A 17,325-nucleotide genomic window follows, 5' to 3' on the forward strand; every position below is an offset into this window, starting at 1 on the left:
GATTTGCACTGATGGGTATGTATAGTACTGTATAGTACTGTATACTGGCACTGTAGTGCCAATGCTTTTGACATCATTGTAAAGATGCTAAAATTAAATCCCTGATTTTCCTTCTTGTTTCCTTGAAGTTGTAATAAAAGTTACTGGTAGCTTACAGAATTAGATGTCTTCGGGTGACAAAGCACAGTATTGAATTTTATGTTTAATGTTAGCAGCATAGGAAAATATTGTTATGTGTGACAAGCAGCACAGAAAGCTATCAGCAAGTATGGGGCTACTATTTGGGACCTCTAGATTTTCAGTGCTCTTCAGACCACAGGAGTGTGCTGTTCTGTCTGTCTCAGCGCACTAGAACAAATGAAGCACAGGTCTATTATGTTTGTAAGCATCGCTTCACCCACTCTTTGGACACAGCATCTGTTTTGAAGTACACAGAAACACAAGTTGTATTTCAGAACAAAATGTAAATATTGCTGAGATTGAAATTAATATGAAGGGGTTTGCCAACTGCTGCTGTTCTTGTTTATCATTGTGAATGGAAGGGATTTTTCTACAACAAACCAGATACTCTAATCTTATATCCTTCCATTCTGCAGCTAGTGTCACCTTTGGCAGCCAGGGTTTACCTGCCGCTACGCAAGATTGGATATGTTTTTGTAGGATGGCTCTTTTGGATAACAATGAGAATACAGAGAACTTAGTTGGGAAGTTTTTATGGCAGTCCTAAGGCACCTTTTAGTTCAGTATGAAATATTTCAGTAAAGGCATGATTTAGTAATTTAGAGAGGAGAAATATTTGTTAATTCAGGAAAAAAGGAAATCCAAAGAGCTGTAAGGTGAATATGAGAGAGAATGAAAACTAGGATTAGATATTATTAAGACCAAAGTTTCAGAATCACAACAGTTCTTTCAAAAAAACCCAACAAAACAACAACCTTGTGGAAGAAGTAAAAGAGTTTCATACTTCAGGGTTTAAGACAGTTTGACACTCAGGAGTAGGATGACACAGTCACAGGAAACGGATTACTCCATGTTTCTTGTACCATTTTCTGAAGCATGTAATTTTGGTCACTGATGAAGACACAAATACTGAATTTACTATTATTTTGGTTCAGGACATTGTGAAAATGCTTGATTAATTATGAAGTTTTGTGACAAGTATTTCCAGGCAGGGGAAACATCATTCCTTTAATTTTTTTCTAAAACTCATGTTTGATTTTAAATCTGAAGCATGCTAGTGAATCTGGTTGATAAAGTCAGTGCGATCTCCTCAGATTTCATCTCAAGATCCTACTTTATTATGGTCCTAGTAATTAGGGCCAGTTTCTGCATTTCTGTAGAAAATAAGTCAGGCATGCTTCTTTTTTTATTTGGCTATGAGGTTATTGAAGTCTCAAGGGAAGATATTAGTTCTTTGAGCGCAACATCTCAGTGACCATTTCAGAGATTTCAGTACTAGTGTGCTTTGACTGTATAAAACTGAAAGAAGACTTCAGAGTCATGCCATAAACAGCCTTTGGAGTACTTATTTCTCCTATCCTCGGTGAGGATCAGTGCTGTATAATGTTGTGTAACTTATGCAAATGGGAAAAATCTGTTCCCATAGTTACTGCAGAGAAGCAACTGTAAGCATGGGAAAAACCCCATAGATAATGGCAGAAAGCTGTGCAGGGCTACAAGAATACTGGGGGAAATGCATGTGTGTTGAAACATAGCATTGGCGTTAAAAATTATCTTGCCAAACTGGGTCAAAATAGGTCTGTAAAGAAAATATAAAAGTCAGTATGGACAAGTGCAAAATACATGCAACTAATGATTCCTATCCATATTCAAGACAGGGAATACCAGGTTAGACCAGACGTCTGTGTGTAGAAATATAGGGGCTTTTGTTGATCTCAGACTGAACATGAGCCAATAACATCTTCTGGGAAACAAAACAAAACAAAATTCACCTTATAAGGAGTCTTACTTGCACTGCTAAGGCCTGAGCTGAATACTTGTGATCATGGGTACCGCTCTTCAAAACAGTTGTGGAGCAATAGAAGAGAATCTAGGGAAAATCAGTAAGTAAGAGTTAAAGTCTAGAAAATAGAGTACCTGAGTTTACTGGAGAAACAAGTATGGTCATGTAAGTTTAAAAAAAGGAGAATACTTGGTAGTAATTTAAATTCTACAAATGTCTAGAATGTATGTGCAAAGACACGGGCTTTAGCCTGTTCTCTCTATTCATGATGGAAAGAAGAGAAAGTAGAAGTTAAATTTCTATGAAGAAGAAAAATCTGGTGTGACTGTCCTTTTAACGCAGCTGAAGTCCATACAGGCTGCCATAAGACATCTAAAATGGCAATGGATGCCTGTGTGTCAATAACTAAGTTAAGCACATAGTCAAATAATACCAAATCAGTGCTGTCAATGGAACCTAAAGAACAGTTTAGCTCTCAAATACCTCTATTCTGTCAATTGAATAGCTCTTAGGAAACTATTCAATTGTCTAAACATAGGTATCTGGTGCCTCTTGATATGCTATAGAGCATCCGGCTTAGCAATTAGGCTGGTGTTCCAAAGTCTTAGAATCATAGAAGCATAGAATGGTTAGTGTTGGAAAGAACCTTAAGATCTTACTTTCAACCCCCCTGCCATGGGCAGAAATGCCTCACACTAGACCATGTTGCCCAAGGCTCTGTCCAACCTGGCCTTGAATACTGCCAGAGATGGAGCATTTACCACTTCTTTGGGCAACCTGTTCAGTGTCTCACCAACCTCACAGTAAAGAACTTCTTCCTTATACCCAATCTGAACTTGTCCTGTTTAAGTTTGAACCTGTTACCCTTGTCCTATTGCTACAGCCCCTAATAAAGAGTCCCTCCCCAGCAGCCAGGAATATGGTTGGCTTTCTAGGCTTCAAGCAATCACTTCCAGCTCATGTTCAGTTTCTCATCACCCAACACCTCCAAGTCCTTCTCCATAGGGCTGCTCTGAATCTCTTCTCTGCCAAACCTGTAGTGGTGCCTGGGATTGCCCTGACCCAGATGTAGGACCTTGCACTTGGCATGGTTGAACTTCCTGAGGTTGGCATTGGCCCACCTTACAAGTGTGTCAAGGTCCCTCTGGATAGTATCCTTTCCCTCCAGCATATCAGCCAGACCACATAACTTAGTGTCATTGGCAAACTTACTGAGGGTGCACTCAATACCCCTGTCCATGTCACTGACAAAGATGTTGAATAGAATTGGTCCCAACACCAACCCTTGAGGGACACCACACATTACTGGTCTCCAACTGGACATTGAGCCATTGACTGCAACTCTCTACATGTGGCCATCCAGCCAATTTTTTTGTGGTCCATCCATCAAATTGATGTCTGCGACATCAAAACTGGTTGTTCCGGCTGGGAGAATCAGCAAGATGTCAAGTGCCTTCAGCTGGATTCTAATTGCCCTCAGCGTGTTACTGATAAGCTTTTTCTTGTTGACAAAAATCCTAGAAATACTGAGGAAGCTAGATTTGTCGTGCACTCCCCTCAGTTTTCCTATGGAAAGAATGCCTTGTCCTTTCCAAAATACTGGGCGCCAAGCCTCTGCACATTATGCAGGCTATTGCCCTTGGACATGCGCAGGATTTCTCTGGATGTGTCTCAGGCTTTTTATCATCTTCCATCCATCAAATTGGTGAGTGGTCCACCCATCAAGTTGATGTCTCTCCAGTTTACAGACAAGAATGTTGTGCGGGACATTGTCAAATACTTTGCACAAGTCCAGGTAGACAACGTCAACTGCTTTGCTCCTATCCATCAGTTCTGTAGTCCCATCATAGAAGGCCACTAAATTGGTCAGGCATGATTTGACTTGGTGAAGCCATGCTGGCTTTCACCAGCCACCTTATTGTTTTCATGTGCTTTAGTATGGTTTCCAGGAGAATCTGCTCCGTGATCCTGTCAGGCACAGAATTGAGACTTCCTGGTCCATAGTTCACCAGGTCTTCCATTCTTCCCTTCTTAAATGCGGGGGTTATGTTTCCCTTTTTCCAGTCATTGGGAACTTCACCTGACTGCCATGATTTTTCAAATGTGATGGACAGTGGCTTAGCAAATTCATCCACCAGCTCCTTCAGGACCTGCAGATGGATTTCATCAGGTTCCATGGCAGTTTCTTGTGTCCTATGTGACAATCCAGTGTTTCAGTATTAACTACTTAATGCTATTAAGTTCTACTCTTCAGTAGCCTAATGCATCTCAAATGGCATTAGACTCCTCTAATTTAGTTGCCTGTATAGGCAATTAAATCACACACTTAGAATCAGCTGCCTGTAAGTCTAGCTGTCCTGATCTCAAGACACCAAGAGCTTATGTGCCATCCATATGTAAATATCTGCATGGAAACCCCTGAAATTTAGAGCCTAGACCTGTGAGCTGAATCCACCACCTAAATGTTTGTTATCCAGAAATACAAAGAAACTGAACAGGAATAGGGATATGTAAAACACCACCTAAAAGCTTCAAGATGCGTAGCAGTCAGAGCCAGACTAGCAACCTGTTGGTAAGAGGAGGATCGTCCTAAAAGATTTGAAAATTAATTATTTGCTGTATTCTCAAAGATCAATCTGTAAAGTACATTTCCAATTAGTAGAAGAACCTTCCCAAAAGAACAGATTAAAGTAAGAATTCTGTAACTGACCAACTCTGTTATCTTGGTTCTTACTTGAATAAAACAGCAAGAGACTAATTTAGCCTTGGAGCTAGATACTTCAGCTTGCCAGCTTTTGATGAAATTCAAACAAAAACAAGTAATTACTTTTTACCAAGTGCCCAAATATATGAAAGAGGAATATTTTCAGCTCAGCTATTGATTATTTTCTTTTTCATGCCTGCATTCTCAATACTGTTGTTAGATTTAAATACTTCAGGCTAAACTCTATTGTTCCTGTACTACTTAAATTAGCCCATGGACATGAATATGTTACATGAGATGGGAGAAAGGGTAACAAATCTGGTCCTTGAACAGCAACACTGTTCTTTATGCAAAAAAAAATTTGATGGAAAATTAACAACTAGAATTTCCTGGTAATTAATCTCTAAATGTACTGAGCCTTAATTGACAAATCATTATCCAACCATAATCAGGCAAGTAACAGTGTAGTTGTTGAGCTTGCCAAGAAATCCATTTTTATTAAATATATTACACAAGATGGTTTCTTCTTAGATCAGAAAAGATCTGGGCTTACATGCACGTTGTTCCGTGCAAGTTAGGACTCATCCTTTTCACTGAGCTTTAGCCATGCAAAGGGGAAACAAGGCAAAAAAAGGTATGTTCCTTCTTTTAATTCTTTGTTTTCCACAGATTCCTGTGGTCTGTTTGCTGAAGGTGAGATATTACAGCAGAGATAGCAGGCTGGAGGTAGGGCCAATAGATCATCTGTGAAGACATAAAACCGATGCATGTGAAAGTAATAAAAACTTCTGTAGTCTCATGGAGAGCTACATAAAGGAGAAATCTGGCTGCATAGTATGAAAACACAAGGCTATCACTTCATGTTTCAGATTCAACCTGAACTATACGAAGACTGAATTATTCTGACCTCCCAACAAAATTTGAGCTTGGAAAATCACCATGAAACAGGATGACATTCTGTTTACCTTTATAAAACTGAACAATGTGTCAACTAAGTAGCTGTAATGCCAGCAAAACTTTTTGTTAGATTGCCCAGTAGCCACAGACCCTCAAAACCTACCCTGAGACTTGCAGGGCTGGTATTCATCTTGTTCTGGTTTAAGGTGAATATAATTTCAGTGTCTGCATATGAACTAGGTGTCTTATTTGATGGGAATCTAGTCAGTAAGAGTTGGTGAAGTCTGGAGACAAATTCAGTCGACCCATAGAAATCTATTTTAGGAGGAGATGGATAATTCTCTAAGTTTCATTTACTAGATTGACTATATTAACTGACTTTCCTGTAAATGTAATGGGAGCTTAGATACCTAGCTCATGTATATGCAGTTCAAGTGAGCCGCTTAATCAGCTGCTACTTGAGATGGCATAGGGCAGCCTTCTTAGTCTCTAGCTGCTAATCAAAAAGGTGCAGGAGCCACATCATATCCACCAGCTACATGATGGTGTCTGAGATGTTGTAGGGGATCTCAAAAGAAATAGCACACCTTCAGATTCACAACTGAATCTCTCTGTTTCAGTTCAGGTCCAGCTCTAGAGCAGTCAGACAGCACTGACAGCCCTGGCCCCATGTATGATTCTTAGGGTTCTGTCTTCTTGGTTCAGGACAAAGAGCCTGGTGCTTGAAGCAACTTTATGTTGACATCCTTGGCTTTGAGACACTGTCTGGAGAGTCCACCTTTAAGTCCAGGTTCCACTAATTTCAATAACTATCTTTTCTCATTAGAGATAATGGGTGATGCTCACAGGTGAAGCATTCAAGATAAATATCTAAAGTTTGTTCTGTCGTACTATTTCTCAGTTAAGGATTTCAGTACTGAACATGACTGACTTACATGATACACTACGTCTCTGCACTGTTGACACATTATCATCTCCTCCATCCACACAATTTTCTCTGCTTTTTCAATAGCACCAAGTCCCCTCTTCTTTCTCTGAGGTTCCCCAATGTGTCCAGGGTACCCAATGTGTCCAGCACTGGAGTGGCCCAAGAAGAGGCTTTAATTCAGTGATTCAATTCCACTGAACCTTATTGAGTGAATCCTTCAGGGTATTTATCAAAGAATCAGTATTATATGGGAGATTTTCCAGTCATCACCTCTATCAGTGATATTCCACAGACACCCAGACCTGGACAGGACTTTTGGAAAGGAACTGCTCTGTAGAGAATTCTTTGAGTGGGTGCTGTATTATATGAAATAATTTTCCTCAATAGAGCTTTATAAAAATCTATACTCCTGAATTTATACTATGCACTACTCTTACTGTAGAAAGGTAATCAGGTCTGCTATGTTTTTAATCTGTTTCATGATGGCAGGGTGTGTTCCTGTTTTATTTACATAGTCTGCAGACACAAGGGCTCAGAAGCCATTTCATAAGAAGCTCCATGGAAAAGTTAAGCTTTCTTAACAAAAAAGAAGGCATAGTTTCGAAGAGAGAATTTGTCTATTGAAGTGAAGCATTGTTCATTGGAAAAAAAAGATGTTAAGCAAACTAAAGTTTAAATGTTTCTTTGCTAAAAATTATACTGACTGCTTTAGACAACAGAAAACCTTGGTCTGATTTTCATGATAAAATAAATTACTATGATTCCACCAAGATTCATCTTTTAGTGAAACTAGAAGGCATTTAATCCTGGAAAAAAAGATACTACTGATTGAAGTAATCACAGCAAACAAATATAGCTACCAGATATTTCTTTTTCCAGTGGTAGTTCTTCTGAGATTTTTTGATAAAACAATTAAGATTGCATACAGTTTGATACTGCCTGGATGCTTCTGATTCCTGGAAATGGTGTAGAATTTTTTCTGTCATATGACTCAAAGTATACCGAACTATCAAGAATGTGATGAAGAGAAATCTGCAGTTTTCTATTCCTTCTTTTCACTTTCTGTCTCAGGAAATCCATCATTCTTGTGTATACGGGCAAATGTAATTTCTAATGCTTAGATGCAAACATACGAACATAATTTAAGGGAAGATTTTAATTTGTTTCTACATGTAATCTCTCATATTTTGCATGCATTTGCATTAGAATGGGTGAGATGTGTTCTAATATCTATATGCATCCTTGGTATGTGCAGAAATGTTTTTTAGGATGTTGATTTAACTAGAGCTTTTAGATGAGCTATTAAAAGTATCATATCTAAGACTAGTAAAGCAAACACTGAAATCATAGAGCTAATGTTGTGAGAATGACTACATTTTTCCTGTACAGCTGTACTCAGATTTAATCCTCTTTACATTTGGTGGAAAAAGGCACGATTTTTTTAAACTGTTTGAGATTTCTAAATATATAAAATATATTCAGTAAAATTAACACTGATTTTGAAACACACCAATTTGAAGTTAAATAAGTTTTTTCAAAACACTAAAATTGAAGTTCTTTTTTTTTCATTATTTATTTGTTCCACTTGTAACGATTCATGAATCTGTATATATACTATATGCATGTATACACACATATAAAATAATCCTTTTTTGCTTAAAATATTTTTGGAAGAAATATTCTGTCCAGTTCTAATTGAGTTAGAGGATCTGGTCTGTCTCTTACAGGCATTTCCTTGCTAGGATTCATTGCAATTTATTTTTGACACCACAGGTAGAATGTTTCTCATAGTTCAAATGTAATTAAGAAGTACCATCTCATGAACAACTCTTCCCTGTAAATAAATAACTATGCACATTATTAACCTCAATGTAAATACTATACATAAAACTGAATATTTGAATAATCATTTTACTTGGAGACCTAAGCATCTGGTTTTAAAAACTAACTGGTGCTCACCCATCTGTTCAATAATCTAGAATAATTTACCCTTTTTCTCTCTTTTCTTCCCAAATACAAATTGTTTGCATGTCACCATATTCACTGCACAGTTCCCTATAATACCAACCAGTAATCTAGTGAAGGCATTTTCCCTACTGTTCTGCAGATGTCATATTACCCCATGAAATGTGTGTGCTTAGTTTCTACGGAAACTGAAGGCAAATATCTGCAAGTTTCTTCTCTTCAGTATAAATAACACTGGTTTTCCCTCCCTTTCCTCAGGTGCCTATCCAAGACTCTCACTGAGCTTCAGATTGAAGAGAAATATTGGATACTTTATTCTTCAAACCTACATGCCCTCCATACTGATTACCATTTTATCATGGGTGTCATTCTGGATCAATTACGATGCATCAGCAGCAAGAGTTGCCCTTGGTATGTGCTAGGAATGAATGGGACATTAAAATGTCAGACTGAATGTAGCCTTTGGAGGTCATCAAAAGCCTGCAATGTGATGTCAGTATTTTGATAATCCAAAATAATTTCCGTCAAAATCTTATCACCCAGTATTGCCTCAAAAGTGATAAGGTTTCCCCTTCACGCAGGAATGTAGCTACCACTAAATCTCTTAACACGAGCTGCTCATACAGGTCTTAGCCTTGTTCTTATCAAAGTTAATGTTGTCAGTAGCTTCAGCAAGGAGACCAGCTCCAGAATCATACTCCAAGTTCTTGAGTAGGGGCTTTTAATCCAGCTTACTGTGGGAAGATAAGTATAGCTCCAAGCCTCCTCCTGAGGTTCTGTGTCTTTGACAGTGGCAGGAACAGGTCTCAAGAACCATGTACTAGTTCAAAGCACAGGGGCACATCAGCTACGAACCATTATATCCTGCTTAACCCTCAAAATGCACAGTATGCTAAGTGCATTTTAATTGCAGTTTAAAGTGTTGTTTACCTCATGGCAGAAAAGATTAGATTTGGCACATGTTGGTGATCCCTGTCCAAGACCTATTGAGATCAAAGTATCCTTTAGATAACAGAAAGTGGCTTCAGAATGGTGCAGTAGACACTCTGGAGGGAAGGAATGCCATCCAGAAGGACCTTGACAGGCTCAAGAGATGGGCCTGTGCGAACCTCATGAAATTCAATAAGGCCAACTGCAAGGTCCTGCATCTGGGTCGCGGCAATTCCAAGCACAAATACACTCTGGGTAGGGAATGGAGCAGCCCTGAGGAAAAAAATTTTGGGGTGTTGGATGGGACTTTGAGCGACCTGGTCTAATGGAAGGTGTACCTGCCCATGGCAGGTGGGTTGGAAGTAGATGATCTTTAAGATTCCTTCCAACCCAAAACATTCTACGATTCTATGAAAATATTTCACAGGAAATACTTCATCTATTACAGAATCATAGTCAAGGATAGCTATGGACAAGAAAGATGAAATGGATCCATAAATCCTTATGACTACTGCTGCCTATCATCTCATCCTGAATCCTAACTTCAACTCTGCGCTTCCCATTAGCACATACCTTCCTACCCTAAACTTGTCTCTAAGCCTATGCTGTATAACTTCCTGCTATAATCTCTTCTTAAAACATGAACATACTCCCTAGTTCTCTTATTTTTATGATATGTACTGCAGCAAACCGGGACTGCAACCCATGTCGATATGATTCACTACCTCTGTACCCTGTACCTCCCAAGGTTCCACATACTAGAAGGCTAGTCATCCACAGCTATACCTGTGTGCAATATCGCCTTACTAGCATCTGAACTTGGTTAACTGGAGATACTGTAGATTAACTGCAGTTTCTGTACAGTAATTATACAGATATTGTAGATTATCTGGTTGCATACGGGTATGACACAATCTGGCATTACCACTCAGCAGCTAGCGCGTGTTCAGCAGGTTGCAGATAAGTAGTAGCTGAATGGGAGGTGGAACATAAAGTCCAAACAGCTGTGATGTATTCAGAAATGAGCTACTGCATTTCAAAGATCCACCCTGGAGACATGATTGAGTGAAGGGAGCACTTCAAACATATCAGTCAGCATCTAGATTTTACATACCGGCCAGGACTGAAGAGAATAGATGGTTAGACAAAGTTACCAAATCTTGTGATATTCCGTGCCCTTCTGTGATGGATGCACATGTTTTTTGTTATTTAACAGGACTGTCTCATGTGGCCTATTTCTCTGTAACACAAGTTCAGCAAGTACTGTACTGTGATAACACAAATATTAGACTAAAAGTCAGAGAGAACATTCCAGGCAAGCTCAGGAGCCCAGATGTTCTATTTCAAATTGATAGTCCTTTTGACAGGACAAAAATACATCTCATACATGCTTCTGAGAAGACAATTAGTGCCTTGGTGATAATGCCTGTGATGCTTGTATAATAAAGTTCAGTATCATGGGTCTAATCCTATGTTCCTTTGTGTAGCCCCTCTTATGAGTCAGAAGCTGATCTGAGATGGTAGCAAAGTTTAAAGGCAATATAGCACCTTCAGAGTTACGTATCTGACTGAAAAGTACAGTACAGAGGAGGTTAAGGCCTGCTGGCCTGAGTATTTGTTAGAGGAAGGATTCTTTGTGCAATTCTTAGGGATGTGGAGACAAACTTTTACTCAACCCATACAGGAAGCCTGTGTTCTCTACAACATCCTAATTCTAGTTGATTCACTTCTACATTTTGCTCTTGTCCCTTTTCCTTTGCTGCACATGCCACCTGTGCTCCAGCTTGCACTGAACCCAGTAGTTGCCTCAGTGGAGAAATCCAGGCATGGAGCAACCACCAGCTCATTGCAGAGACTCTGTACTACGGACACTGCAGACAGAGGCTGATACAGGGCTGTTCTCAAAAGAAATATTCAAACCCATCAGTTCTGCTCAGTACTGAGGTTTTGCTAGTTAGTCCTAGAAATTTCCAAAATTCAGTCCTTTGAGTGAGGGGAAAAATAATCTTGAGAGTTCTCACTCTTGGGAACGGCTGTAATCACAAGATTATCCTGTTTTTATAAAACTGGTGAGTGTCAGCTACTTCTCCAACTGTGCTTTAAAATAAATTAGCGATTGTCGGAAGGGCATTTGCGTGCAGGATGCCAGGGTCTCCCATGGGATGTATTTCTTTTTGGTTAGTGATAGCTACCTTTCTATTCAGTGTGCTTAATCTTCTGGATCACCAAACATCTGACATCAGCACACACTTGTTTCACAGTTTAGAGGAAAAGCACTGAAAAACCACATGACACTGACCTACTAAATATACAAAATATTTGTTACAGAACTTTATAGGCTACTACTGCAGTTCCCTGGAGTGGCACTGTTTACACTGACAGCTTGATTTTGAGTTATATTGTCTTTGTTTCTTTTTCTTCAGGTAAAAGAAGCTGTGCTTCATAATATGGCAGCAATTTTCTTTTGTCCTTCATTTTTGTACTGCCTGCTAAAATGCTAAAATGTGACTACTTACAAACTGATGGTATAATTATGAAATCAGAGAAAACAGTAATGGAGGGGACCTATTAGAATGTCTTACCTTGCAGTGTAGACTTATTCTATGAATCATTGTTTTCAGCCACTTGTGATTTGTAGTTCCCATAAAATTTCCAGCAGAGATACAGACCCTGCAGTTTATTGTGGATTCAAGCAGACTAACAGTAAATTTGCTTTTCTTACCTGCTTTTCAAAACAGTGCTCTGTAATATATTTTCAGATGCTATGTCCATCTTTAGGTAAATAAATGAGGGTTTGACGCACCTTATAGATTTTTCTAGGTACTTTATTATTGTCCTGTCAACCACCATAAAAATGCTGCTCCTCCCCCCTTAGCTTTTTCATTGCACAAATCCACATACCTGTCTGTGTCTCACTGCTCATCTCGCTTCTTTCTGTGTAAAAATTAGAGTACTGCTCTAAACGAGTCATCTCCAAGTCCCTCTTCTATATTGACCTTTCCTAGAAATAGGTGTCTCTAAAATAGATGGGATGAACTGCTCAAGAAGGGTGCCTGTCTCTCTCCTTTTGCTACAGGACTAATTTCAACCAGCTGTTTAACTGTTGAAATTTTAAACTGCATGAGAAGAGTCTTTCACCATCTATATGAACACTCTGTTGCATATCAGTTTGGTCTGATCTCTGAGGAATGGATCATCAGTACAGCTACACTGGCTTCCGTGAACCTACATTAACTCATGGCAGTGGTGCCAGACCCATTGGTAGCTGTTCCCCCCATCATGTGAAGAAAATACTGTAACAAAATAGTAATGCATCAAGCTTTAATTTTGCTTTGATTTGCAGTGATGTCACCAGTGAGATACCTTTGACAAATTTTTAAGCTTCTTCACACTGACAAGGCAGATTTCCCAAAAGGGAAAATAAAATTGAAATGTGATCTGCTTGGAGTTGTAAGATATGTGCTCTTTTTCTTTGTGTAGGAATTACAACTGTGCTGACTATGACAACAATCAACACTCATCTGCGAGAGACTTTGCCTAAAATTCCATACGTTAAAGCCATCGACATGTATCTCATGGGCTGCTTTGTATTTGTCTTCTTGGCCTTACTTGAATACGCCTTTGTCAACTACATTTTCTTTGGAAAAGGCCCACAAAGGCAGAAGAAACTTGCAGAAAAAACAGCAAAGGCAAACAACGATCGCTCAAAGTTTGAAGGCAGCCGGGTAAGATTCTTTAATCTGTATATAAGCTCTCTATTCTTTTATTACAAAGGTATCTGTTTGAAACAAAAAAAGCTTGCGTAAAAACATCACCAACCACATCATCTTTTTGTGGACAAACTTGGGCATTTTTATATTCAAGAACCTACACAGAAGAATATATTTAGGCATACAGAAATCGAAGGAGTATGACAAGTAATTGTAAGAAGAAGAAAACAATGGGAGTGCAGCTAGCTTGAAAATAAAGGCTCAGATCTACAAAGGCATTTATTTTTCTAAATCCAATATAATTTAACTGTGATTTTGCTTAAGTAAAGCAACCCAGGATCTGAGCATACTTTTTCTCACTTCAGTTACAGCAGACACATTTAGAATGGGAGAGAACAGATAAAGGATTAGTTCTGCCATGCTAATTAATTGGCCAGCATAGCTGAACCACTGTGTGTGGCATTGTCATCTGTTGCTGTTTAAGACCAGCAGAAAATTATGATTCCTAGAGAAACTTTTGGATTTACTTCTGAAGCAAATATTAGCATGGGCTGTGCTGATTACATTCAAGCCTATTCCCTTGCCTAGAGTATTACTTCGTCCAATGAATGCTCTTTTTTTTTCCCTTTGGAAGAGACATTCAAGGTATTTAACGTTATATGATATTAGCAAACCATGTCAGTTTGAATAGAACATGGAGTGATTTTTTTGACTAAAATGCTTCCAGGGAGGCTTCTTCATTCAGTTCTGTTGAGTAAGATTATTTTTAATATGACCTGTAAATTAGAAGAGTTCACAGTGACAAAACTGCTGCCTGTTTATGAAATACCAGTATCATAAAAGTAATTTCAAGGTGTATGTTTTGATCTTAATGATTCTGTCTGCTATAGTAAATGTAGTGCAGAACTGCACTAAATTATTGACATTCATATCTGTGAAATAATTTTTGAATCAATAAACTCATTTTTGTCCACTGTATTATGAAGCCAAACTCTCATCACAGTTGGCAGCACTGCTTAGGACTAAGCTAGCAAGAAGAATGAATTCCCTTTCCTTGAAAAATAAATAGTCGTAATAATAAAAAAAGCAGATGGGGAAAAAAGAAAAAAAGATTATTAAGAGAATTAAGAGAATTGAAAGAAATTGAGAAGATTTTGGCTACAAGAATGTAATGCAGATGTATGCACTAAGGTTCAGTTCTCCCAATGGAAACCATCTGGTGAATCTTATCCATTTAAATGATTTACATAATTCAGTACAAGTCTTGTTAATGGGCCCAACAGCACCGCGTGCCTGACTGTTTTTCCATCTTAAGATCAATTGGTCTATATTGTTAAAAGAACAATAAGTATCTTAACATAAAAAAATAGAGGGTTTCATACGTAGATCATTCCATTTTTATATCCCACATTTGATCATACCATATATCAACCTTTTTTTGTTCACTTCTGACTTACAGCACTTACAATCATTTCTTTATGGACTATCCTAAGCAAATATCATGGACTGTTCTGACTTTTCTGCTGGCTTAATATCAACCATGCATGAAAGAAATTAGGAAAGAAATTCAGCACACCAGAGCAGAAAGAAGAGTTTGTTACTTGTTTGCCTTGGAGTCCCAGCTGTGAAAGGGAACTCTGTATGCTTTATGGCAATGTATATATTCATACTGACTGTGAATATCTGCTGTTTAGATGACATAGGATAAATAAAGAGGTATGATCCCATTCTGTGGAGAAAACATTTTGTCTCCAGGCCTCAGCTGGTGAAGTCAACACAGCTTCATTGCGGTTACTGGATTCAGTGCTTTCATAGAAACAGTGCCAGCGTACAACAGGAATAGGCAGGAACATTAGGTACAGCTGATCAGAAATCTTCCTTTGAAAAAACCATAGGCAGAAAATGCAGATTCAGTGGATGTAGGATATTAAATCTGAATTTCTCATTTTAGAAACCCTGTCTAATGCAAAGCAGAGGGAATTGATCAGAGTACCTAAGAGGTCCCATTGCTTTCAGGATGAGCAGCTCAAGGAAAATCCATCTAGCAGATCTACATTGGACAAAGTTTATCAGGGCTTCTAGACACCACAGCCCTTACCATGGGAACCATTTTACCATGGTAGGGCACTGGAAGACGTTGCCCAAAGAAAATGATGAATACTCTATCCCTGGCAGTGTTCAAGGCCAGGTTGGACAAAGCCTTGAGCGACACGGTCTAGGGTGAGATGTCCCTGCAGATGGCAGGGGTGTTGGAACTAGATGATCTTAAGATCCTTTCCAACCCAAACCATTCTATGATTCTGTGATTCTGTGTCCACTATTCTGTATAGGCACCCTTAAATACAACAGGAGAGGTGATCATGCCAAGAGTTTTTACATACTGGCCCTGGAAGACAATACCTGAAAGCTCTGCAAGCTTTGCTCTGACCTCTTCAAGGCAGTAAAGAGGCATTAACTTCCAACCTCTCCTTTGGTGCCCTTGAAGATCATTGGGTCTGATGGAAATAATGGCTGGTTGGCAGTTGCTTGCTTCTTGTTTTAAAGTTTGGACTCGGGGGCTGAATGTCCTAGGAGAGGCTCATAAACTGGAGGGCACACTGCAGAGCAAGGAATGCTTAGAGCCATGAAGACAGCTTTGCACAAGTTCAAGAAAATTATAGTTTTTGTGATTTCTGTGAGGCTTTGGGCTTCCATGGAGTATATATCCATTCAGAACAGGAAGACTTCTAACCCTGGGAAATATTTCAAATCTCACATGACTTGAGGCTGAGCAGCATTTTGAAAAAAAGGGAGAATGCCTAAAACAAGGCAGCCTCCTTTGCAGCTATCATCAGCACTATTTGATGACTATCAAAATGTGCTGTTCTAGAAAGAAGATTGAAAAGGGTTCAAATATAAAACTGGAAGAAGGCATTATTTTTAGTCTAAGACTACTATTTTGGGTTGATTTGTGTTGCTGTTTTGTTTCAGTAATTGAATTTTTTTGTATATGAACTATGTGCATGATCTCCCTGTCACTGATTTAGGGTGCTAGCTCAGCGCACTAGCAAAAAAACCCAGACTAAACCAAATAAATAAATAAACATTAGACCATTTGTTGTCCGTATCAGCTGCTGTAACGTGTGGACATTGTGATAGAACTGTGAACTGTGCTGTATCAAGTCCAGCCTGAGTCAAGAGGAGCTGCAGTGCTGTGAAAATCACTTGTTTGTGTTGGGAGGCAGCACTAGCAGAGCAGAGGCAGCACAGCATACTGCCTTGTGTACAGGCCCTGAGTTCAAGCATTGCTCTTGCGGTATGAGAGACTGGGAGTGCTGCTGAGGCAGTGTCTGTCTCTCAAGCAAAGGGAGCAAGAGAAGGATGAGGGAAAATGCCACATTATTTTCACTTAAGAGGATTTTAGCTCATGGAAACCAGTAGAACCAGCATGGATACTGGTATTGTAGTTCACTTTTTACATGTCAGAGAGGACAGAAGTCTGGAATACAAGCTAGCAGGCTTGGTTATAAATACTGCTTTTATAGTAGCAAAAGCTTTTTATGCCTTCTTAGTCTTATTTGGTTGTAGAGCAGGAGAATTTTAGTAACAAACATGTTCCAGGCCACGAAATCCACAGATGTGGATATGTTTATGTTTTATTTGATAATTGCAAACAGACAGTTGATGCTCAGTAACTCTGCTTCCTAACAACATGCATTTGCATTGTCCTGCTTCAGAAGTCATTGAAAAGCCAAAACTGGTGCAACCATCTCCGTGTTGCTGCTGCTGCTATGAACATGCCTCTCCAGTGCCAAGCTTTTAGGTGCTTCTCTCTGAGTTATTCCTGATCCACTGCCACTGAGGCTTGCTGTGTTGAGGAATGCTCCACCAGCTGCTGCTGCTGAGCTGCTCGTTGGCTTCACTGCTCCCATTATGGCTTTCTGTCCAGCTCTGCCCAAGCGATAGAGCCAATGAGCCCATTAGCTCGAGGCATAAGGGAAAGAGTCCTCACAGCATGGAAACTGCACATGCAGTGTCCTCACATTGCAGAGGTGACAAAGAAAAGCAGTGGGGAGAGAAAAACTCTCCTGTGTATTCTGCCATGTAGCACTGCTGAAGGTGGCATGATGACTGAGGCACATCTGACTAAACTGAATCTCTGGAAATGGTGTCAGAAGATTCAGAACTGGTGATAAGATGAAACCTGAGCAAGGCTTTACAAATGACTCATTTGTGGATCATCAGCTGA

The 17,325-nt window shown here is 39.2% G+C and overlaps 1 protein-coding gene across 2 annotated transcripts in view; it reads left to right on the forward strand.

Moving 5' to 3' along the window:
• The window catches only part of GABRB3 (gamma-aminobutyric acid type A receptor subunit beta3), a gene marked incomplete at both ends in the record, with an annotated part of 197,417 nt that overhangs the window by 172,904 nt on the left and 7,188 nt on the right, over positions 1 to 17,325 (forward strand). For both annotated transcript variants that reach the window (XM_080612703.1, XM_080612704.1), the window contains 2 exons: positions 8,716 to 8,868; positions 12,868 to 13,112. In XM_080612703.1, coding sequence (XP_080468829.1) covers positions 8,716 to 8,868; positions 12,868 to 13,112 — 398 coding nt within the window. The remainder of the gene's footprint in view (positions 1 to 8,715; positions 8,869 to 12,867; positions 13,113 to 17,325) is intronic.

The sequence above is a fragment of the Psittacula echo genome (assembly GCF_963264785.1).
Source record: "Psittacula echo genome assembly, chromosome: 3".
In the NCBI taxonomy this organism is placed as follows: domain Eukaryota; kingdom Metazoa; phylum Chordata; class Aves; order Psittaciformes; family Psittacidae; genus Psittacula; species Psittacula echo.